Raw genomic sequence first — 23,838 nt, forward strand, 5'->3', positions numbered from 1 at the left:
CTACTTCTGCATTGTTTATGATTGGAAAATCAGTACATTTTAAAAGTGGATGTTTTTATTTCTCATTTTTTCATTTGTGATAGCTTTTAGAAGATACCATGCAGCTCCTTGACTATCTGTCAGTTTGGTATTCTGAGAATCCAGGATGGGTAAAACTCTCCCAAATACAGATCCAGCTGCTTCTAGAATTCATTGGAAGAGGCAGTTTGCAGGTTTGTCATCTCTTTTCATGCTATTTTCTGTCTCCTCACAGACCATCGTTACTGGTGCAGAGCCAGGTAATAATGCCTTTTCAGTATTGTTTGTCATAGTGTCTTTATTTATCTTATGTGCCAGCATTGTGCACACATGTTCCATGGAGGTCAGAGACCACTTGTGGGAGTCAGTTCTCTCAATCCACCACATGGGTTTTGGGATCCACCTCAGGTCATAAGGCTTTGTGGCACACACCTTTCTTTACCTGTTGAACCATCTTTCAGACCCGCTTTTCAGTATCTTTTGAGTTCCAAAAACTATTAGCTCACTTGAAATTTCAATTTTATAAGATCAGAAAGAAGCGTAAGAAGCAGCTTTTTGTTACTCTCAGACCTAGGACTCTGATGTGAATGCTTCCTCTGTGGGGTTTACTCACAGGCCATCTGTACTCAGTGCGGTTTGCTAGCTGCTAAATAGCTTGCGGGGATATTTGTGTATGTGAAATTTAGGAATTGTATTTTAAGGGAAAATGATTTATGATAATTTTCCTTTTGAACTCTTTTCCTGTTTTACTAACCCAGAATTTTACACTCCGTTATATATTTGTTCACTTATCAAACACCAATTATGTACGTGTTAATTGTTTTTGCTAGATTTTAGAACTAAAGATAAAATGTATTTATAAAGAGGATTATTCCTGTTGTAAATTAAAATGTAAAAGGTTAGAAAATTCCACTGACATTTGGTCTGTCGTTTTTTTCTGTTCTCATTGGGTATTTTTTTGTTTCTTTCTTTCTTTTTTTTGAGAAAGGGTTTCTCTGTGTTGTTTTGGTGCCTGACCTGGATCTCGCTCTGTAGACCAGGTTGGCCTTGAACTCACAGAGATCCACCTGGCTTTGCCTCCTGATAGAAGTCATGTTTCTTTCTAGAGCAGAAAGCAAGTTTGTTGACTGCCTGTTGTAACAAAGCTAATCCCTTTCTCGAAGGCAAAGATCAACTGAATGTATAAGGTACATAGGTCTCCTAGACTAGGGGTTCCTCTCTGAGGAACCAGTCTGTGTGCAGATGTCTTCTGGTTTTTATTTCACTTAGAATTAGAGTTGGGGAATCAGTCCAAATGGTGATGGTGTGATTATTAAAATTTTTGTAGGTCTTTGTCTCTCTCCAAATAGTTTCATGTTTTATGCCAGTGTCTATGAAACAATAACATACTTGTTAGCTTGGAAGTAAAGAAAGTCCATAGTTATTGACTATATAAAACTTCTGAACTGTTAGAGTGAGGCATATCTTTTGCTAGTATTCAGTGTTTGCTTTAATGCTCTTTTTGTCCCATTTATTTAACCTGTTTTCTTCCAGGTTTGTGCAATGGCATCCGCTAAGCTAAACGCCCTTCTTCAGACCAAAGTGATTGAAAATCAAGATGAAGCATGCTATATTTTAGGGAAACTAGAACATATTCTAAGTCGGTCAATCAAGGAACAGACAGAAACCTATTCATTTCTGATTCCTCTTTTCCGTACTCTGGTTTCTAAAATTTATGAGCTTCTTTTCATGAACTTGCACCTGCCTTCTTTGCCTTTTACCGAAGGAAGTGCTTCATTTTTTGAAGATTTTCAAGAATACTGCAATTCAAAAGAATGGCAAGTTTACATCGAAAAATATGTAAGTTTTTAAAATCATTTTTAACGATTTAATTATGTGTGTGTGTGCATGGGTGTATGCATGTGTATATGTACGGGTGTGTGCTGCACACACACAGACAAGAAGAGGGTGTGCAGTCCCTTGGAGCTAGGGTTGTAGTATGCCTGGAGTGTTGTATGAGTGCCGGACCCAAACTCCAGGCCTGTGACTGCTCTCGGCAAGCATTCTTTTGACTGTTGAGTAATCTCTCCAGTCTCATGGTTTTCTCTCTTTTGAGCAAGATTTTTCTGCTGATTTATTATTTGTATAGAAGAGTGTGAAAATTCTATGTGTTCTTTCTTTTTTTAAATCTAAGATTATACCTTACATGAAGCAGTATGAAACACATACATTCAATGATGGTCATGAGAGCATGGCACTTTACTGGAAGAATTGCTATGAAGCCTTAATGGTGAATATGCATAAAAGAGACCGAGAGGGAGGAGAAAGTAAGCTGAAATTTCAGGTAAAAACTATTCATTGTTTTCTTGTGGTAATATTTTGTGTATGATCTAACAAATAAAGCTTGCCTGAAGATCAGAGAACAACGCCAGGCACTAGTTAGCCATAGAGTGGTGGACACGCCTTCAATCCCAGCACTGGCATCTCAAGCCTTTGCTCCTAGTACTTGGGAGGCACTCATGCCTCTAATACCAACACTAGGGAGATTAAGGCAGGAAGTGATATGGCTGGGCGGAGGAAAGGGATATAAGGTGGGAGGAGACAGGAGCTCATTCCTTTCGGCTGAGGGGTTGGTGAGGTGAGAGGTGGCTGTGGCTTATTCCTTTGTCTCTCTGATCTTTCAGCATTTACCCCGATATCTGGTCCAGGTTTTTATTAAGACCAATTAGGATTCATGCTACATTTTCTAGATTGAGTTTTCTTGTTGGTTACAAGTATGAAAGTAATTCCATCAGAAATTTGGAAACTAACATGGTCTAAAAATACTTCCTAATTGGGATAAAAATGGCCGATCATTAACCATTTAATAATGGCATTATGATTGTATAAAACATCTTACTAAGTTAAAAATCTGTTAGTAGATACTGCTAGGGTGTGGTGATATATTGTGTACCCTAATAAACTTTGCCTGAAGATCAGAGAACAGAGCAAGCCACTAGATTAGACATAGAGGCCAGGCAGTGGTGGCACATACCTTTAATCCTAGCACTTGGGAGGCAGAGATCTGTGTGGATCTCTGTAAGTTCAAAGCCACCCTGGACTACATGAGATTGAACCAGTCTAGGAGAAAAACAGTCGGGCAATTGTGGCACACACCTTTTATCCCAATACTTGGGAAACACACACACACACACACACACACACACACACACACTGTTAATGGCTGGGCGGAGAAAGGTGTATAAAGTGTGAGGAGACAAGAACTAGAAGCCTTTTTGGCTGAGGAAGCTCATTTGGCTAGAGGCCTTTTGGCTGAGTCTTTTCAGGCTGAGGAGTCCTAAAGGTAAGAGGTGGCTTGTTCCTCTGTCTCTCTGATCTTTCAGCATTTAGCCCAATTTCTGGCTCTGGGTTTGTGTTTTTTGTGTTTTTTTTTTAATCACAAGACCCTTTAGAATTCGAACAACACTAGGGTGTCTTGATGTACCCCCCTCACTCACACAAATTAATTTCAATTAAACATTTTAGATGTAAAGTTATTTGTGTGTGTGTGTGTGTGTGTGTGTGTGTGTGTGTGTGTGTGTGTACATATGTGTGTACGTACATACCTGAATACACACCCGTCTGTGCCTGTGTATGTGCAGGATACTTGAGAGGTCAGAAGAGACTATTGAATCCCTGGAAACAGAGTTACAGGTAGTTGTTATCCACTGTGTTGGTGCTGGAACTGAACCTGGTTCTTCTTAAGAGCAGAACCCCCTATCCCCAGCCATCTCTCCAGCCCTCTAATTACAAATAAATAAAGCAGAAGAGAGAAAAAGTAATTAAACTAAAATTGAGCTCTCCAAAATGTTAGCAAAATCAATAAACTTGTGGTCAGCTTGACAAAGAGAAGTGAAACATTACTCGAGGCAGAAATGAAAGAGGTGGTGTTGCCATCAACCCCACAGATAGGAATTGCTCAGTACGTGGAAATACGACTACTTAGATCCATCGATTTCTTGGTAGACAGAGGTTTTAAAACTAATTTTAAATTGTAGAGATAAGCTGCATAGTCTTTTCTCTATTAATAAAGTTAAATTTATATACCTTTAAAAAGAAAAAATGCAAGGCCTGAGCGGTTTTGCTAGCAAATTTGCCTAACTTCTTACTTGCAGGTTTATTTTTTGAAGCAGTCTCGTGTTGTCCCTACTGGCCTTAAACTAATTTTCTGTATGTGCAAAGATGGCCTTGAACTTAGAACCCTCCTGTTTTCATTTTTCAAATGGGTTTGCCACTGTTAGGACCTTTTTATTGATTGAACCCAGGGACTGCTAGGCAAACATGCTACCAGCTGCACCATATCCCTAGCCTGTAAGCACCTGTACTTATTTACCAGGCCAAGGCAATCAGGCCAGATTGGAGAGGCCACAGCACACCTCAGGCTGTGACAATTACTGATAGCAATCAGACTTTTTATACCTTCATCAGAAACAGAATATAATGGCAATTGCCAGGATCAATACAGTTGTAGTTGTCAGGATACAGTGACGTTTGCAAGCCATACAGGGTCCACAGGATTAATGTCTAAGACCAATTGTCCTGTCAAGTTTCCATGCTTCCTTGGCTACTAAGGGAACATACAGAGAAACACAAAGTGGCCCAATGCCTAACTGCCTGAGGAAGTGCATCAGTATCTCTGGAACTGTAAGGTACAGTGTGCCCCAGGAGCCATGGGGGGCACTCCAACCTGAAAAACCTGTGACACATGCCTCTCGGCAGCCAGACCAGGCCAACTCCACGGCTTCCTGCGCCAACCCACTACTACACATGTCATGAAGAAGTTGTATTCATGGAGCTTTGTGACTGCCTCAGTTTTCTCAGTGGTGGTCTTTTTTAGTTATGTTTAGGTCATTGATTTCTTTCCTACATGACCTGTAACAGCTACAATTTATTGATAGCTTGTTTTTCTTGAGTTATAGCAGGTATTTTAGATTTCAGTCTTTTTTTTTTTTTTCTTTTGAGACAGTCATATTGGTCTCAGAGTGACCTCAAACTTGATAATACAGCTAAGGATAACCTTAAACTTCTGATCTTCCTGACTTCACCTCCTTGGTGTTGGGGTTACAGTCATGGACCACCACACTTGGGGTGCTTGGGAACAAACTCAGCGTGTTAGGCTCAGCAGTAGATGCCTTTTACTCACTGACCTATTTTATCAGCCACGTGTGTGTGTGTGTGTGTGTGTGTGTGTGTGTGTGTGTGTGTGTGTGTGTGTGTGTTTATGAGTCAGAAAATCTAAGTAGAACGTAACTGAAATTCTACCATCCTCATCAAAGAGAAATATTGTAATGAAATAAGAAAATTATGTTGTTCTTTCTCATACACCATTTTTATTGGTCAAATTAAAAATTTGTAAATATATTACTCAATGTTCCTTATGCTGTTTATTTCAGGAGTATTTTGTGGAACCATTTAATCGAAAAGCACGTCAAGAGAACTTGAGGTACAATAATATGATCAAACAACTTAGCAGTCAACAGTTGGCCACGTTTAGACGCTGGAAGGCAATTCGACTCTATCTGACATGTGAAAGGGGGCCTTGGGCTGAAAGGTAGATGCATATTTTGTCTTTTAGAACTGTGGCAATAAATTTTAAACTTTTAAGCCATCTCTTTATTCCAGTTCTTTAACAAATACTTCAAACTTTATTGTCTTTTCATGAATTAGTTTGGGATGATTACAGGTTTGTATGTATGTGTTATTTATCATGTGGTTAGTTCTCTTTTTACCTTGATAATACACGCATTAGACTCTAGAAGTTCATGAGAATACTTCTGCCTCATTAAGCTAGAGTTGATGATGTTATGTACCTCAATATTTTACAACTTAATACCCTCACTTCTGTTTTGGTGTATATATTTTATAACCCTTGTTTTTACAAAGCAGCAAACTAAACTTTTTGTTTATTTTTTCAACCAGCTAATGAAAGGATAAACATTTAGTTCTTTGTCACCTTTGAGCTACTATTACCAGTGCTGCTGTGGACAGTTGTGTCAAAATGTTGGTTTGAATAAAAATAACAGGGAGAGAGCAGAGAGACATCTCCTAGAATAGCAATGACATTTCCAAGGTTCTAGCAATTCATTACATTTTTCTTTGAACAGGAACAAATATGTATAAATGGCTCTTATTTCCCTTAGGCAAGTGGACCACATTGTACAGTAAACAGTTTTGTTTCCATTACCATCCTTCAGTCCAATTCTTCCCCAAGCCCAAGTCTCCACTATCAGACCTTCACAGTGTTCACAGGTGGATCATCTAACTTGTTAAAACCTTACTTAGTCTCAACTTCCAATGCAAATATTCCTTTATGGCTCCATTAATCATTTAATAGGATACCAGCACAAAACTTATATTCAACCATTGAACATATTCATATAAACCAGGACTGACATTCTATAGCTCATTGGTGAAATCCAACTTACTATTATTTTAAATAAAGTTTTATTGAAATAAAAAAAATGTTGCTTTGAGAGCATGCTTTTAATCCTTCTGGGTATATAATACAAGTGCAATTGCTGGGTAGTATTTTATGTTTAACTTATCAAAGAATTGACACTTCCACATCTGCTGTATCATTTTATGTTCCAAGTAGGAGTATATGTTTTCCAGTTTTGCCACATTCTTTCAAATGTCCCTCCCGTTGTGTATAAAACATTGCCTTGTAACTATGCTTTTCTTCCTCCAATAACTAACGATGCTGAGCACTGTTCATGTGCTCCTTGTTGGCTTGTTTCCTTTACCTAGTTATCCGGTTGATTTGATTGACTTTTTGTTTGGGGTGTGTGTGTGTGTGTGTGTGTGTGTGTGTGTGTGTGTGTTAGAATGTATGTATTCTCAATAACTGTCATTAGGTGATTTTGTAGATGATTTTTCACTTTCTTAATAGTGGCCCTTGTTGTTCAAAAGCTATCAATTTTAATGACTAGTTTGGTTTGTTATACTTGCATTGTTTTTGATAGTGTATTTAGGAAAACACACCCAAGTCCAAGGTCATAGAAATTTACCTTTTTCTTCTAAGAGTTTTACTGTCTTAACTTTGGTATTTTGGTCTTTCATTCATTTGCAGCTATCTTTATTTATGATAAAACTTTTAAATACTGTTACAGCATTGAAATTGCATTTAACAGTAAAGAATAAAGTAATCAAACCAGAAGTCTGAAAGTTAGTGTTCAAATCTTATTTGTCTACCATTAAACCTCATGGCATCTTGGGTAAATAACTTAAGCTCTCTTAGGTTCATCATGTGTATGTCATAGTTAAACATGCTTATTTTAATTTTCTTGATAGTTATCCAGATGATAAATATAAACACTTAAACTTGTTCAAAAGTAATAGCCAGCATATAAAGAGTATTAGGTTTAAATATGGTATTTGTATACTTTGTTCTTATTCATCCCCAACCCCACTGCTTTCTTTATAATTTATACGTCTTTATTTTTGTAGTGCTGGTAATCAAACCAGGGCCTTGTACATACTAGGCAAATGCTCTGTCCGTGAACATTGTCTAAAGTGGTGTTAAACAGTTGTGAAGTATTTCATACTTTCTTCCACCCTTCAAACAACCAATCTTTATAATTTTACTTGTTTTATTGTGAATGTTTCTAGGAAACAGAATCGAGTTCACTGGAAACTAGCTAATGTAGAAAATTATTCCCGCATGAGACTTAAACTGGTACCAAATTACAATTTCAAAACCCATGAGGAAGCTAGTGCCTTACGAGATAATTTAGGTGAGTTACATATCTGCCTATTTTAATAAAGTGATGTTGATGGAATGCTTATTATTGCTTGTTGTTTTAGATGGCTACTTACGAAGGAAGGGGTATAGTGCTTTCAAGTATGTATAAATGGGTATGTGAATTCAATGTTGTTGATTTGGGCCTAAATCTAAGTCTGTGAAATATGAAGTATTTCTTGTGATGAGTTCATGGCACCTACATGTTTACCAAGTCATAATTATTGTCACTGTAGCTGCTTTTGTAGCAGCTGTATCTCATGACAGGTTTACAGATAAAATGAGTGCCAACTTTCAGATTTTTTTTCCCATTTAACATATTCATATGTTTGATCGTACAGAACTGAAGAAAGCCGTGGTGCCTGTCATTTAGGGTTCTGTATTCTAAAATAAATCAGATATTGGGATTTTCCTCTTTAATATAAAATAGTATTTCTGTCCATGATACAGACATTAACTGAATGTTTCTTACAAGTAACACATAGTTCTATAAGGTGCTCTGCTTTGTCAGTATCCTGGAACTTGAGCACTTCAAAATTGAACTGTCTTCATCACCTGGCAGGACCCCACCCCCTATCCTCACCCCCTGTGCACCACTTCAATTTGGTAGTTGTTTAAATTGCGATATTTCCCTTTCATTTTTCAAGAAATCCTTCTCTAGGAAGTTCCCACTCCTTTTTTTTTTCCTTTCATACCTCTCACTTGATAATGAGTCTGGGTTTATAGACTTTTATTTGTTGTCTTAAATTGAGGAAAACCACTGTCCTTTCCACTTTTTTCATCACAGTTTTACTCACTGAGGCCTGTTGTCTTGTCTCCCCAGTTTCCCCCGCTTCCATTTGGCATGACTATTGTTGTCCTTGTTCAACTCTTATCTGGGCGGTCAGTCATGTTGGTTAGACCTTACGGGCGCATCTTCTGATGTTCTAGTAGATACAGTCTCATGACAGACTGTGTGGCTCTTAGTCTTTCAGCCCTCTTTTCCAAGACGTCCCCTGACCCACAGTGCGTGAGGGATCTCTATTCTCCACATCCCTTCAGCATTTGTTGTTTGTTGTCCATTCATCTTTGCCGTTCTGACTGGGCTGTGATGAAATCTCCAAGTTGTTTTGGTTGTATTTCCCTAGTTGCTAGGGACAATGAACATTCTTTAGATATTTCTTAGCCATTTTTTTCTTCTTTTGAAGACTGTGTGTTCTGGTCCCAGGCCCACTTTTTTAAGAGAGAGAGAGAGAGAGAGAGAGATGTGTGTGTGTGTGTGTGTGTGTGTGTGTGTGTGTGTGTGTGTGTGTGTGTGTGTGTGTGTGTGTGTGTGTGTGTGTTGGCTCTCTTTTGGGTTCTTTATATATTCTGGATAATACCTCTCTGTCAGATGTGTAGCTGGCAAAGATCCTTTTTACCTGTTGGGTTTTTTTTGTTTTCTGTTTTTTTGGCTTTTGTTAACTGTGCTTTTTAAAAAAGTTTTATCAAGTAAGTTGTAAAGTTTTTAAAAAGTAGAAAGCACAGATTCAGAGAGACCAGAGGTAGGACAGAACTTAAATCTAGTGTATCATGTTCTTTTCTATTACAAAGCCCTTAGTTATTACAAAGTCTTTAGTTTATATAATATAAATGTACTGTGTATGTATCAGAGTTATCTGTTACTTTCCATGTACTCCAAAAAATAATGATTCAGCTATAGACAACTAACTGATCATAGTCTTTTTTTTTTTTTTTTTTTTTAGAACATCTGAATTTTTTAATCCTTCTTTACAGGTTACCTAGACCACTTTTGATTAAGAAAACTGTCGAAAGTTAGTAACTGCCACAAGCGGACGCCAGGTGGTGGCCCGTGTCAATTTTCCACAGAGTCCTGCTTTGCGGGGTATCTGAGTACTGCTCGGGGCTCTGCTCAAACTTGCTGGAATCACTCATGGCAGATTTTAGTCCACAGGTCGCTTTTCCCCATATTTCTTTGTAAACTCTTCAGCATTCTTACAGAATTTTTTACGGTCCTTAGAGTATTCTTCAGCTAGGTCAGCCCGGAGTGGGTGCTCAGGCTGGGGGTCGTTCACCAGTGCTATGAGGGACTGGATTATTTGGTCGGTCTTGGTGGCTGTCTTCCAGTTTTCAGCACTAATTACGGGCAGACAGACCTGCCCTTCTCATCAGTGTTAGGGTGACAGATCTTGGTTTTAAATGTGGTCTTGGGTGGTCTGAATGGATACTCTGCTGGAAAGTTGATTTCCGTTCTCGAGGCCCCTGTCGTACGGAGGGCTGTCAGGTACAATAAGCCCTTGCCAAGTCAGTAGATTAGCTTCATCAGCCCGGATGTTACGGAAGTTTTCCTTCCACATTTGCGCATCCCTTCAAGCTCCGTCATCAGCCTCCTGCTGGCCGCCATCTTGGATCTGGTGCTCCTTTTTTTTTTTTTTTTTTTTAAGTGGGGTCTCAATGTAGCCTTGGCTGTCCTAGAACTCGCTATGTAGATTAGGCAGGCCTCTAACTCACAGAGATCCACCTGCCTCTGCCTTCCAGGTGCTAGGGTTAAAGGCATGGGCCACTATGCCTGGACCAGCTATCACTTGATATTTAGTACAAGTGCACAATCACATTGATATCAACACACTGAAATTATTTTATAAACTAACATTGCTTTTAATTAAATATAATTATGATTCATGAATCTGTAATTTGCATAAAGTCAGCTCTATACCTTTATCAGACTGCTAATCCAGGACTTAGCCTATTTCTTAATCAAGAATTAGCCATTATTAAAAATAACTTTAATCTTAAAGCATGTATTTTTTACTACATGAATAATAATTTTAAAAAATCATCAAGCATCATAACTGTCAGAAAATATAGAAGTGCTATAATATTTTGTACTGTATTTAACTGATTCTTTTGCTTAAACAGGTGTCCAACACTTGCAGCCTTCTAGTGACTCTTTGCTTTTGGAAGTAGTGAAACAAGTTAAACTTAGTGATATGGAGGAAGATAAACTAGAACTTCTGGAAGAGGACATGGCAGCCAGAGTAAATGTGTATGTATGAGTACTTGAAAGCATTTACATTATGTATGAGAAATGGGATTGTAAAATTGTGGATTTGCTAGAGTTTGCTTTTCCAAAGTGCAACAGTTACTATCACACTGACAGTTAAAAGTCTGTGTTTACTGAAATTATTGAGGAAGACTTTTTGCCTGGGATTGTTGGGATCTGTATCTTGAAATTATAAAGTATTTTTGAATGAAAACATTATATTGAGTGACGTATGCCTTAAGCTGTGTTTATGTGGCAGTGTACAACATGGTCTGTGGGTATAATACAGCAGTAGAGGGCTTACATAGTATGCAAGACCCTAGGTCTGATCTAAGATCTGATTAAAAAAATTATGTATGAAACATAAAAACAAAAGAAAAAATAGAGATATAACAAGAAGTCCATTCAAGAGACTGAATAATTATAGAAACAAAACTTAGTAAAAAAATAAACATTGCAAAAACAAACTTCTAGCTAGACTAATTAGGAATTTCAAAAAGACAACGTAAACATTCAGTATCAGCAGTGAAAGAAGATACTCTCTTCCACATAAGTCAACTAAATTGATGATTGCTTCTTTTAAACTCTTTGTACAGTGATGAGAAGGAAGAACAGGATCAAAAGGAAAAATTGGTGTTGACTGAAGACTGTGAACTCATTACAGTAATTGACATAATTCCTGGCAGATTGGAAATCACGACTCAGCACATTTACTTCCATGATAACAGTACTGAAAAAGAAGATGGTGAGTAGTTCTGGGAACACACCTCCGTTAGGAAGTAGCCAGTTCCATCAGTCGTGAATTAGATGAGATTGTGAAATGAGGGTTTATCTTGTAAAATGAAAAATGGAAAGTCAATGATGAATTAGACTCCTGCAGCCACTATGTATTGAAGAGAAATAATAATTTGTATGTGTACACACATACATACACAGTAGTAGTGATTGAAACCAAGACCATTTTTTTGGTGTTTTTTTTTTTTGTTTTGTTGTTTTTTGTTTGTTTGTTTGTTTGTTTTTTTGAGACAGGGTCTCTTTGTGTAGCCTTGCCTGTCCTAGAATTCTCTGTAGATCAGGCTGGCCTTGAACTCAGAGATCTGGAAACCAGGGTCATTCTTATATAAGGCAAATGTTACCCAGTTTGACCTTATACTTAAAATCCTTTTGACTCAGCCCTCTGAGTAACTAGGACTATAGGCATGCACACCCACAGCCAGTTGCTTTTTATCATCGCCATCATTATTAGTGTATTTTAAGAGGTTTGGCTTGAGGCTATCATAATAAACTTATGGTTGCAAAATTCAGTCTTTATTTTATCATACCTTTGTATATATACACCATCCTGTAAGCTTTTACTTTTTTTTGTGATTAAATCTGAAGATCCAACATTTTAGAAAAAGAAAGATTTCTAAGGTACAGATACTTGAAATTATCATCTGTTCTCATAGAAAGGTAGTAGAATAGCTTTGAGGTTCTGGAGTAGTTTAAAAGAAACAATTTATAACTCTTAATAAAGTACTTGCTTTTATAATATGGTATTTTTCCTAAGTACTACTTTTGGAAACAAGGAGATACTATTTTTGCGTAGAGTGAGTAGCTTTATATGGCACTTCAGTCAGAAGATTTCTTCTGTTTTTCAGGAATGGGCTTTGATTTCAAGTGGCCTCATTCTCAAATTCGAGAGATTCACTTACGTCGTTACAACTTAAGGAGATCAGCACTTGAGATATTTCATGTTGATCAATCCAACTACTTTCTCAATTTCAAAAAAGAGGTGTGGTACCTTTCTGACAATCACAGAGTATTATTTTGAAATAATTTTCCAGCTAGTGAGCTCTAATGGTGTTTTGGACTGTATTCCTAGCAATACAAAATATTAGAAGAAAACGTATTATGAAACTAGTCAGTATATGAACTTTCGTTGGGATTTGTTTGGCAATTGAGGTGGTTGTTTTAGGTGAGTGTGTGTGTATATAGTAGAACATTGAATATCAACCAGTAGATGTCAGACATTATCTGATTATGTTACAGCATACTATATATAAGATTAGACAAGCTATGCGTGGTGGACCTGGATTTCCTTTCCTCTTCTTATGAGAACACTAATGTCAGTATGATGTTTCAGCCTCATGACACCAGTTTTTTAAACTGTATTATGTGTGCAAGTTGTAGTGTGTCTGAGGAAACCAGAGGTTAACTTAAAAGAGTAAGTTCTTCATTCCACAGTGTTGTTCCTAAGGATCAAAGTCATTTGATCAGGCTTGGTGATAGGTGCCTTCATCTGCCATTTTACTGTTTTCATGACGTCATTTAATATTGATCTCCAAGTGCCACATCTCCAATTATGGACTTGTTATTTGAGGATCAGTTTTCTAAATCATAAACTTGGAAAGAACATATTTAAACCACAGCACTAAGTATAGTAAAGGATTAAAAGCGTAATCCACTGTTGATATGAAATATCAGAAGAGGTGATGTAGCTAGAGTTTTCCTGCCTGGCCCACAGTCAGGGCAAATCTCTTTCACCTGCCAGTCCCACAGCCGCTCAGACCCAACCAAGTAAACACAGAGACTTATATTGGTTACAAACTGTATGGCCGTGGCAGGCTTCTTGCTAACTGTTCTTACAGCTTAAATTAATCCATTTCTATTAATCTATACCTTGCCACGTGGCTCGTGGCTTACCGGCATCTTTACATTCTGCTTGTCATTGTGGCGGCTGGCAGTGTCTCTCTCTCAGCCTTCCACTTCCCAGTTTTATTCTCCTCCTTGTCCCGCCTATACTTCCTGCCTAGCCACTGGCCAATCAGTGATTTATTTATTGACCAATCAGCAACACACTTGACATACAGACCATCCCACAGCAAGGTGAGGTTACAAAACAGATAGTGGATTGTAATTTTCAAGAAAATAGGGAGGAGGCAGAATTGCAGATAACTGCTGATAAGTTGTGAGTGGTGAATATTTTCTGAAGTAAAATAATCATGATAATGGCACAGTTGTGAAACAGTAAGGCAGCACTGTTGTTCTTAAAGGGTTAATTCTATCTTGCTAACACTGTTACAAAATCTATAATTCATATTTGTCTTGACTACTTTTTATACTAAACAGTAGTGTTTTTTTTATAGGTTAGAAACAAAGTATATAGCAGACTGTTGTCACTTCATTCTCCTAATAGTTATGGAGCAAGATCGCCCCAGGAGTTATTCAGAGCATCAGGATTGACACAGGTAGGAAAATTTTACGTTGTTATATTGTTCATTTTCTATCTCAGAATTTTGTTCTGATTTCTAACTGCTCTTTTCCATTTATTTGTTTGTTTGTTTGCTTATTTATTTGGATGGTTGGCTGTTAGTTGGCCTTGTTTGTTCCTTTTGCTTTTGAATAAACTTTATTCATTAACTACTGATTTCTCAACCTTACACCTAAGAACAATTGAGCTTCCTATGTACAGAAATATATCTCAATATATGGATTTTCCTTTATAAACTGCAGCATACAGATTTCATTTTTCACTGTTCACCATAATTATAACTTTTTGCTTTTGGTCCACAGTGGGTTAAAGTTGATTGTCATTCTGTCAGGAAAACTCTGATGTATGACCCCACTGTGTATACTCAAGACCAAATGGGTTGGGACATCGGCCAGGGTATCCTTCTCCTCCTTTCTTCACCTCCTGAGTAGGTAGAGCTACACGTGTGCACACTACCACACCTAAAACTTAACGTCTGTTTCCTTTGAAAACTAGGCTCCAAGAAAACGAGCAAAAAATAAAGCATAAGCACTGTAATATACTCTGGGAAGTCTTAAATAAGAGTTAAGTCTTGCCAGCTATGGAAAAAAGAAAAATTAAGACTCTTTTTCAATTAAATATTTTATTTATCTTAAAACTTTAATTTCTAAAATGACTACCTCACTTTTGACGTTTTTGTAACTATACATACTAAAAGGAAATAGATTATGGAGAAGTTGATTTGTCTCCATGTTAAACTTTTTTAGTTCATCTCTTCAGTCATGATAGAGATAATTATTATAAAAAAATATGTTGGTTATTAATAATTGTCACATTCTAAGGTTACATGATATAATTCTAGTATTCTTCTTCTTTTTTTTTTTTTTACTGTCTAGAAATGGGTGAATCGAGAGATAACAAACTTTGACTACCTCATTCAAATAAATACAATGGCAGGACGGACCTATAATGACCTTGCACAGTACCCTGTGGTAAGTTCTGTACAAATCTCTAAAATTAACTTACACTTTCTCCCTCCACCCCCCACTTTGGTGCCTGTCCTGGAACTCGCGCTGTAGACCAGGCTGGCCTAAACTCACAGAGATCCACTTTCCTCTGCCTCCAGAGTGCTGGGATTAAAGGCGTGCACCACCACTGCCTGGCTAATTTACACTCTTACAATGTATAACACTATATGTTATATTTATGTTTTTATTTAGAAAAAAATGGAGAGGCTTGGGTATAGCTCAGTGGCAGAACATTCTTGTACCATATGTGAAGCTCTGGGCTCAATCTCTAGCACTATAGAAGAAACACACACACACAGAACACATACTCTGCCTTTGTGTTTTCCACCTCTATATTTTAAAGAGGTATTATAAACATGAAGACTAGTAATTGTAACTAAAGTCCTTTTTGTTTCATTTTATTAAAAATAGCCCAGAAGAATTATAGAAAATTACACTATTGAACTGAAACAAATATTAAAATGTGTCTTTAAAGTATTTACAATTGGGAAAACTATTTTTAGTGATTACCCCTTTTTATCTTTATGAATATTTCATATTTGATGTGGGAATGTTAGGTTCTCTAGGAAGAAATGTCTAAATTTTGAATTATGTCTCTTAGTTTCCCTGGATTTTGCAAGATTATACTTCAGAAGAGTTGGACCTTAATAACCCCACTGTATTTCGAGATCTTTCTAAACCAATTGGAGTAGTTAATGAAAAAAATGCCAAAGCTATGCGAGAAAAGTAAGTGGTTTTTAAATATTTGAGATAGCCATTGTTTGAATTTTTGCTTATTTCAATCAAAACAAATAAATGTTACCCTTTTTAAATTAAAAAAGTTGTTTTTTATTATGAATATGATTTTTTTCTTGTGTATATTTGTGTACACCACACATGTGCCTGCAGAGGTCAGAAGAGGGTGTTGGATCTGGAAATGGAGTTACAGGTGCCTGTGAGCTTTGAGTACAGGGTGCTGGGAATTGACTCCAGGTCCTCTAGTAAAGCAGCTAATGCTCTTAACTGTTAAGCTATCTCTCCAGCCCCTAAATGTTTGAAAAAAAAAATTGTTTTTAATATGTATGGTTGTTTTGTCTGCATGTATGTCTGGTACCTGCAGAGGCTAGAAAAACGGTCATCAGATACTCTAGAACTGGGGTCACAGAGGATTGTGAGCCATCACATGAGTGCTGGGAACCAAACCCAAGTCCTCTGGAAGGGCATCAGGTGCTCTTAACCACTGAACCATCTCTCCATCGCCATATTATCTTTTTTCAATGCAAGCTACTTAAATTTTTTTCAATTATCCTTGTGCATTCACTGTACATGTTCTACTGAAGGAAAATTTCATATAAGCATATAGTGTGTGTTCAATATATTTCACCGTGATGTTTAGTATATTTATTTCACCATGCTCTGCTCTCTCTGCCACCCCATGTCCTATTTTTTCAGACACTTTTGTTGTATACTTACATATATACATGATTTTATATATCTATATAAAATTTAGGGACCATAAGTGAGAGAACAAAAACTATATATATGTATATATATATATATATACACTGCCTGACTCAGTGTTTATGAGACTGGTTTAATTCTCTTAATATAATTTTTATAGTTACATCCACTTTTGTGCAGGTGGTATTACTTACTGCATTCTTCTGTGATTAACAACAATTCCATTCTTCATCCATTCCTCTTGTTAGATGTCTGTGTTGGTTCTATAACTTAGCTATTGTGACTAGTGCTGCAGTAAAATGTGCAAGTCGACCTGAAGTCATCTAGCTAAATACCCTACAGTGGTATAGTTCAGTCATGTGGTAGAGCTAATTTTAGTTTTGTGAGAAACTGCCATACTGAGTCCTGTAGTTGGTATAACAAAAGATTGACTTCTGCAAGTTGGTGCTGTGATTTCCATGCATGCACTGTGTCACACAAGCTTTGGGACACACATTAAATAAATGTGATTAAAAAAACAAAATTGTATCTGTAGTGCTGGGAGTGTAGCTCAGTAATAAGCATTTACCTGTTGTATGTGAAGCTTTGGTTTGATCCTCAATGTTACTAAGTAAATTTTTGTGTACTAATTTATTCATTAGAATAAATTGATATTGGTGCTAGCAGGATGGCTGAGTGGGTAGAGGCTCTTGCCACCAATCTTTACAATCTGAATTTGATTCTCAGAACCCACATAGACAACCTCGACCTGTGTACCATGTGCACACAAAGAATAAATAAACACTGAAAAATAAAGCCGGGGACGTAGAGAAATGCCTCAGCAGTTGAGAGCACTTGCTCCTCTTCCAGAAAACCCAAGTTTGGTTCCCTGCACCTGCTTCCTGTGGCACATAGCATCCCATAGCTACAGCTCCAAGGCATCTGACAGCATGTGGCCTCCAGGGCACCTACGTATACCTGAAATTCACTCACTCAACACATACATACACTTAAATAAAAATAAATTTTAAAAAGTAAAACAAAGAATAGATAATTATTCATCAGGAAGTTTTTGTCCCAAGGAAGTGGAATTAGATTTGATAAAAATGTTTTCTATTTTAGTCTCTATTTTAAAGAAGTTTCTATAGTCAACATGTGCTATTATTGTATTATACAAAAATGCTGGGTCTGGAGAGATGGCTCAGCAGTTGAGAGCACTCGCTGCTCTTACAGAGGACTTGGATTCAGTTCCCATTACCCAAATGGCTGCTCACAAACCCTGTAGCTCCAGTTGCAAGGGAGCCCACTCACTCCCTGGCTCTACTGGCACTGGACGTGCAAGTGGTGTATAGACATACATGCAGGCAAAACACCTGTACACTGAAAATTAAATAAAATTATTTTCAATGCTCCAAAAGCTTGTTTCAGTGATATTTCGTTGTTTAGGAAACATTCTTCGAAATTAAGTTTTGCCTGTTGTTATGTGGGGATGCAGATAATTCATTTGATAGTAAAGTATATGACTAAGGATTGACGTTTTAAAGAATATTATGCTTTAAGCTAACTAGTACAGATTTAGATTCTTACCATTTTGTTGTTAAGGTCATAAAACACTACTTTTTTTTTTTTAAGGTATGAAACTTTTGAGGATCCAATGGGAACGATTGATAAGTTTCATTATGGTACTCATTATTCAAATTCTGCAGGTGTCATGCACTATCTTATCCGTGTAGAACCTTTTACTACCCTCCACATCCAGCTTCAGAGTGGAAGGTATGCTTAGAGTGAAAACCTATTTTCCTCTGATTGTAAAGTTGAGAACTGTTTGCTTTGATGTCATGTTCTGTTGTTCGAATCTTAGATGGCCTTTTGATAAAAATACCCAGAGCCAGATATCAGGGTGAAAGCTAAAAGATTAGAGAAGCAGAACAGCCAGCCACTAGTTCTTATCTCTACAAAATCCTCAGCCTAAAGAGAGTGAGTTCCTGTTTCCTCATGCCTTATATACCTTTCTCTGCCCTGCCATATTACTTCCTGGGATTAAAAGTGTGTGTGCTTCCCAAGCAAAGGCATGAGATTTCAAGTGCTGGGATTAAAGGTGTGTGCCACCACTGCCTGACCTCTATGTCTTCATTTAGTGACTGGCTCTGTCCTCTGATCCTCAGGCAAGTTTATTAGGGTACACAATATATCACCACAATGTTCTGAATGATGGAGCCATGTCTTTTAAATCCTCTGCTAGGTTTTAATTTAGAGAAAATCAGCCAGAGTAGTTTAAGAACAAGTCATTCAAATTAACTCATATATAAGATATTTGAATGTGATTTTTTTTCACTGATACTGTATTGTACGTTTGGAATTCCTTCAAGTTGAGAAATCAACCAGAGATTTATAATTAGATATCAGACCAAAGATGTTGCCCACTGGCTGAGAACTTGTCTAACATGTACAGGGTCCTGGGTTCAGTTCCAAGTAACAACTCAGTCCCCAAGTTATAGAATTAAGGTGATGTAGAGCTAAATCTGACTATCTACAGATAGTCAGATCTTAGCAGTGACTACACAGTCTTCCTGAGAATGTTTTCATAAAGACTAGATGGAGGAAGCAGTTGGGGATTTACAGCAGCCACATACACAGGCCTGTGATACTGCTATAATAACCTTATCTGTGGGTATTGTGACTTACCTGTATTTCACGTGTTCCTAATTGTTCTAAGGAAACTGCGTGAGTCTTCCACTGTCAGCTGTATTCTCCAGCTTTTGCCTTAGCTCTTAGCATTACCATTTTGTTCTTGCAACTCAGTCAATAGTATACAAACACTGCCTGTTTTATTGTCTTTGCATGTAACATCTATAGTTAGCCTGTATTCTCTACCCTGTATAATTACAGTAAACTTTGGTTTTCAAGAAGAGACTCTGTCTTTAAGATTCTTAAGCATCAGTAAAATGTTGGACTGACAGGAGATAATTTCCTTCATAAGATACAGGAAATTATGACTAGGTTTATTTTGGTTCTTTATAATTTTAAGAAGAAATGTGATTTGACAAAGCTTTAAAATAAATTCTGTTTGTGCTTTATAAAGTACCATCAAGAAAGTACAATCAAGAAAATCCAATAAGGGAATTGTATTTGGAACATATACAGAGTCCTTATAGCCAAATAATACAAAACTGAATTTCAAAATGGAAAAGGGTCTGAATAGCAATTTCTCTAAAGAAAATAGACAGGTGTCTGACACATGCAAAGATGTGCAATGTCATTATCATAAAGATAATAAAGGTTGTTTTCAGCTACTAAAGAGGAAGATTAAGAAAGAACTGTAGTCACATGGAAATTGTAAAGGTTTGTTCTCTGCTTCCTTGCTTTCCTCTAGTAGACTGTTGTCTTTCAATCCCTTGTGCAGGTTTGACTGTGCAGACCGGCAGTTCCATTCCATCCCTGCTACCTGGCAAGCTCTTATGGATAATACATATGATGTAAAGGAACTTATTCCTGAATTCTTCTATTTCCCTGAGTTTTTAGAAAATCAAAATGGTAAGAAATAGAGGATTTAAAATTTTTTTCAACAGGTCCCAGTGAAAAATCGTGAAAAGCAATTTTGAGGGCATCTTCTGTAATATTGCATGATTTATTTCAGGTTTCTTCTGTGTGTAAATTAGTGACAGGATTGAACTGATACCAGGGAAATGACATAAAGAACCAAGTCTTACTTTTCAGGGAAGCGATATAGGAAACTAAGATATGAGTCAAATTTGAACTCCTAAGAGAACTTACCTCAGCATGCCGTCTTTACTAGAGACACAACACTGCTATACACTGCCATTGCAAGTCTTTGAGGTCAGTAAGGTGATAACTTAGACCAAGGTCAGTGAGCCAAACCCATGAGTAAACTCATGTTTTTAGAGTATCATATATACCCGTTTATATTATGTTTATCTGTAACTAGCTTTCAGAAATTAATGACCAACTTGAGTAGTTACAAGAGACCATGTAATTCACAAAGATGCAAGTGTTCTTTTACCTTTTAAAGAAGATGGCTCCTGATTTCTTATTTGGAATGTACAAAAGGTGCACATTTAAAATAATGGCGAAATCATTGCACTTTTTGGAAATCAGGTTATTGGAGTAGAGATGCATTATGATTATTAAATTTTTAAAATATCCAAATATTTTTTCTGTAGTGTTATTTTACTTGGTTATTACTACTTTTTTTATTTTTTTGGTTTTTTGAGGGCTCTGGGAACTCACTCTATAGACCAGGCTGGCCTTGAACTCACAGAGATCCACCTGCCTCTGCCTCCCCCCCCCCCAAGTATTAGTACTAAAGGCATGTACCACCAGCACCACTTGGCTTTTCCTACTTTTGTGTGTGTGACATACTGGAGATTGAACTCAGAGTCCTGCTCACTTGATTGGCACACACTCCACAACCAAACTGCTGCCTTAACCTTATATTTGTTTTAAAAGCACAAATAAGTTTGCAAGATTTTGGGGTACATTTTTTACAGATTATTAGTCAGCTATTGGACTGGAATTTAATAAAGCCAGTGTGTATGTGGAATAGGAAGAGTAATTGGGCTGAATTTTAATGAAAAACTTAAGGTATTCTTTGCTCTACAATTCATGGTATTTATTGGAGCCAATTGTTGCCCTCAGCCCTATGACCTCATGATCTCTATGTTTAACTGTGATTTTATAATTGTTTGGTAGGAGTTTAGGCAGGAGAAAACAAATGTATCATCTAATAGGAATAAATAGTAATATAAACATCATAAAATTGCACAATAAAATTTCTGTGTTTTCTGTAATAAAAAGAGATAATTTAGTTTTAGGTTTATAGTGTCATCGTGGCCAATTTCTTTCTGTATTTTCACTCTTTGATTCTGAGTATTTTGGCTTTGTTGATGGCTAATCCTTCTCATTGTTACAAATAACTGATGTAGCTTAAGCATAGTAGGTAGAAACACAGCATCTTGCAAAGATGGAAATGTTGATGTGTTGTGTCCCTCTTAAGTCTAACCCCTGTAGCTTCATTCTCTAGAACCATGTCTGTACCAGCCTCTAAAGCAATCACATGGAATAGGTATGGCATTTAGAAATGCTGTGCAGATGACATGAAGGTTCTGCAGAGAAACCCAAAGGGAAATGACTGTGAAGTGGACACTCTGTCCCTTTCACACCTGGACCTTTAAACCTTACCTAGACTTGGGAAATGTGGTATTTCAAGGCAGTACACTGCTATCTGATGACTGGTATTTTAAGACCTTTTTTTGAAGGTCTTTTGTGTTAACACTTTCCTTCTCACAGTGTATGAACAGGAAAACCTCATACTTGATAAAGTTCTGTCACTTGTCATGTTCAGCTAGAATAGCAACTGTCTTTGTGGAATAGTGCCATAAAAGATGTTATTCTCCATGAAACAAAACTCTCAGTGAGTGAGTTTAAGGTATAAGTTACACCATAAGTTTTAATGAAACATATTTTGTAAACTAACCATTAAAAGGACCATTATCCATGTTTAGTGTAAGGATAATATTCTATTGTAATCCAATTAAAGTGAGGAGTGTAGTGCTTTCCCTGTTCTTTTTTACTTTTCATTTGTATGTGTGCGTGTGTTCCCATGCCTATGCACTTACACGTGGAGGAGTGTATTTGGAGAGGCCAGAGGTCAACGTCCTTAATCTTGTTCCACCTTAACTGGGTGGGCTGCTCGAAGCCCCTAGGATTCTTGCATCCACGCTCAGCTCTGAAGTCATTGGCATGAGCTACTGTACTTGGCTTTACATGATGGAGAACCAAATTCAGATATTTATAATTGAATAGCTGAAATTTGCCCACTGAGTGTCTCCCAAGTTACTCCTCCCCACTTTCCTAAGAAAAAGAATTCTTACTCAGATAAACCTTATAAAAATGAATTTTAAAACACTTTATGTAGTTTAATTAATGAGTAAACTATGCTGCAATAGATAAGTTAAAGTATTTTTCTAGTCATAGGCCCTCTTTTGTATGTTTTACATCACTTATTTAAATCTAAAATGATTCTGATGTTTTTATTTTTTATGTGTCTTAGAATTTAATTTGGGTCACCTACAAGTTTCCCAAGAAGTGGTAAATGATGTCATTCTTCCAAGATGGGCTAAGTCAGCGGAAGATTTCATTTATAAACACAGGAAAGCTCTGGTAAGATTTTCGTTACATCACCACCAAGTCTAATAAAACATAGATATGTTTTTCAAAGATAAGTTAAAGTGTACTTTTTTCTAGATTTATTTATCTGTTATATATTACTGTTCTAAAAATACAATATATAATTTAATCTTAGGATATAATTTTTGGTGATATTATCCATGATTATGTACCAGAATATGGGTTTCCACTTTTTCTTTTTTTAATAATATCTTACAATGGTATATATACAAATCTAATTATAAATACCAATTATCAGTGTCATAAGCTTAATATAGGAAATCAAAAAAATTTTTTTTCTTGAATTGACAAGTTTTAGACAACTATTACAAAAGAAACTACCACAAAAATGCATTCCACGCCAGATGGTGGTGGCACATGCCTTTAATCCCAGCACTCGGAAGGCAGAGACAGGTGGATCTCTGTGAGTTCGAGGCCAGCCTATTCTACAGAGCGAGTTCTAGGACAGGCTCCAAAGCTACAAAGAGAAACCCTGTCTTGGAAAAAACAAAAAAATGCATTTCACACCTCTTATTTAACTCTCTTAGATTTGGGGAGATGTTAATAGCTTTTTTGTGTTGTTTTTTTCACCCAGTGTATTTCGGGACATTTTTGGAATTTTTGATTTTTGGATTAGCTAATACATCCTCTGCAAATATTTCAAAATCTGGGAAAATCCACAATCTGAGTTGGGCCTAGTGGCAGTTTCTTAGGAGGCTGAAGCCTGAGTTCCTGACTTGGGAGTCCAGCATGAACAACATGATATGAACTTGTCTGAAACAAAACAAAACATACAACAACAAGCAAAATCTCAAATGCTTGTAGCCTTAATCATGTTACATAAGGGATGTTCAGCCTGTGTTAACATTCCAGTTCTCTGTGTGTTTGCTGTGTGGATTGCTATTCTGTTTACCCAGCTGGTATAATGAAATGTTTCGCAGTTTCTGTTTTTGCTTCATTTCAGTTAAGCATGACTGCATTTTTTAATTTTTCTGAAAGATTACCCAGCTCCTAATAAAACTAGCCTATCAAAAATGCCACTTTAAAAAAACTTAAGAGTGTTTAGGTAAATTTCCAACTTGGAATTGAAGAAATAGAGAGAGTTAGTTTACCGTTGATAATTGTGTTACTGTCTCGCAGCATTGTTTACCAAGCAGTACTCTTCTTTAAAAAAAAA

The 23,838-nt window shown here is 36.8% G+C and overlaps 1 protein-coding gene and 1 pseudogene across 5 annotated transcripts in view; one reads left to right on the plus strand and one right to left on the minus strand.

Annotated features, from left to right (window-relative positions):
• The window catches only part of Nbeal1 (neurobeachin like 1), a 154,582-nt gene that overhangs the window by 94,703 nt on the left and 36,041 nt on the right, over nt 1-23,838 (plus strand). For all 5 annotated transcript variants that reach the window (XM_052749579.1, XM_052749582.1, XM_052749583.1 and 2 more), the window contains 14 exons: nt 84-212; nt 1,552-1,857; nt 2,192-2,341; nt 5,430-5,587; nt 7,645-7,769; nt 10,673-10,799; nt 11,393-11,541; nt 12,437-12,570; nt 13,925-14,026; nt 14,925-15,020; nt 15,658-15,782; nt 18,108-18,248; nt 19,879-20,009; nt 22,546-22,655. In XM_052749579.1, the coding sequence (XP_052605539.1) occupies nt 84-212; nt 1,552-1,857; nt 2,192-2,341; nt 5,430-5,587; nt 7,645-7,769; nt 10,673-10,799; nt 11,393-11,541; nt 12,437-12,570; nt 13,925-14,026; nt 14,925-15,020; nt 15,658-15,782; nt 18,108-18,248; nt 19,879-20,009; nt 22,546-22,655 (1,983 nt within the window). The remainder of the gene's footprint in view (nt 1-83; nt 213-1,551; nt 1,858-2,191; nt 2,342-5,429; nt 5,588-7,644; nt 7,770-10,672; nt 10,800-11,392; nt 11,542-12,436; nt 12,571-13,924; nt 14,027-14,924; nt 15,021-15,657; nt 15,783-18,107; nt 18,249-19,878; nt 20,010-22,545; nt 22,656-23,838) is intronic.
• On the minus strand, nt 9,495-10,157 carry LOC128117579 (ubiquitin-conjugating enzyme E2 L3-like; annotated as a pseudogene).

Source organism: Peromyscus californicus, unplaced genomic scaffold, assembly GCF_007827085.1.
Source record: "Peromyscus californicus insignis strain IS unplaced genomic scaffold, ASM782708v3 Scaffold_21__1_contigs__length_65335640, whole genome shotgun sequence".
In the NCBI taxonomy this organism is placed as follows: Eukaryota; Metazoa; Chordata; class Mammalia; order Rodentia; family Cricetidae; genus Peromyscus; species Peromyscus californicus.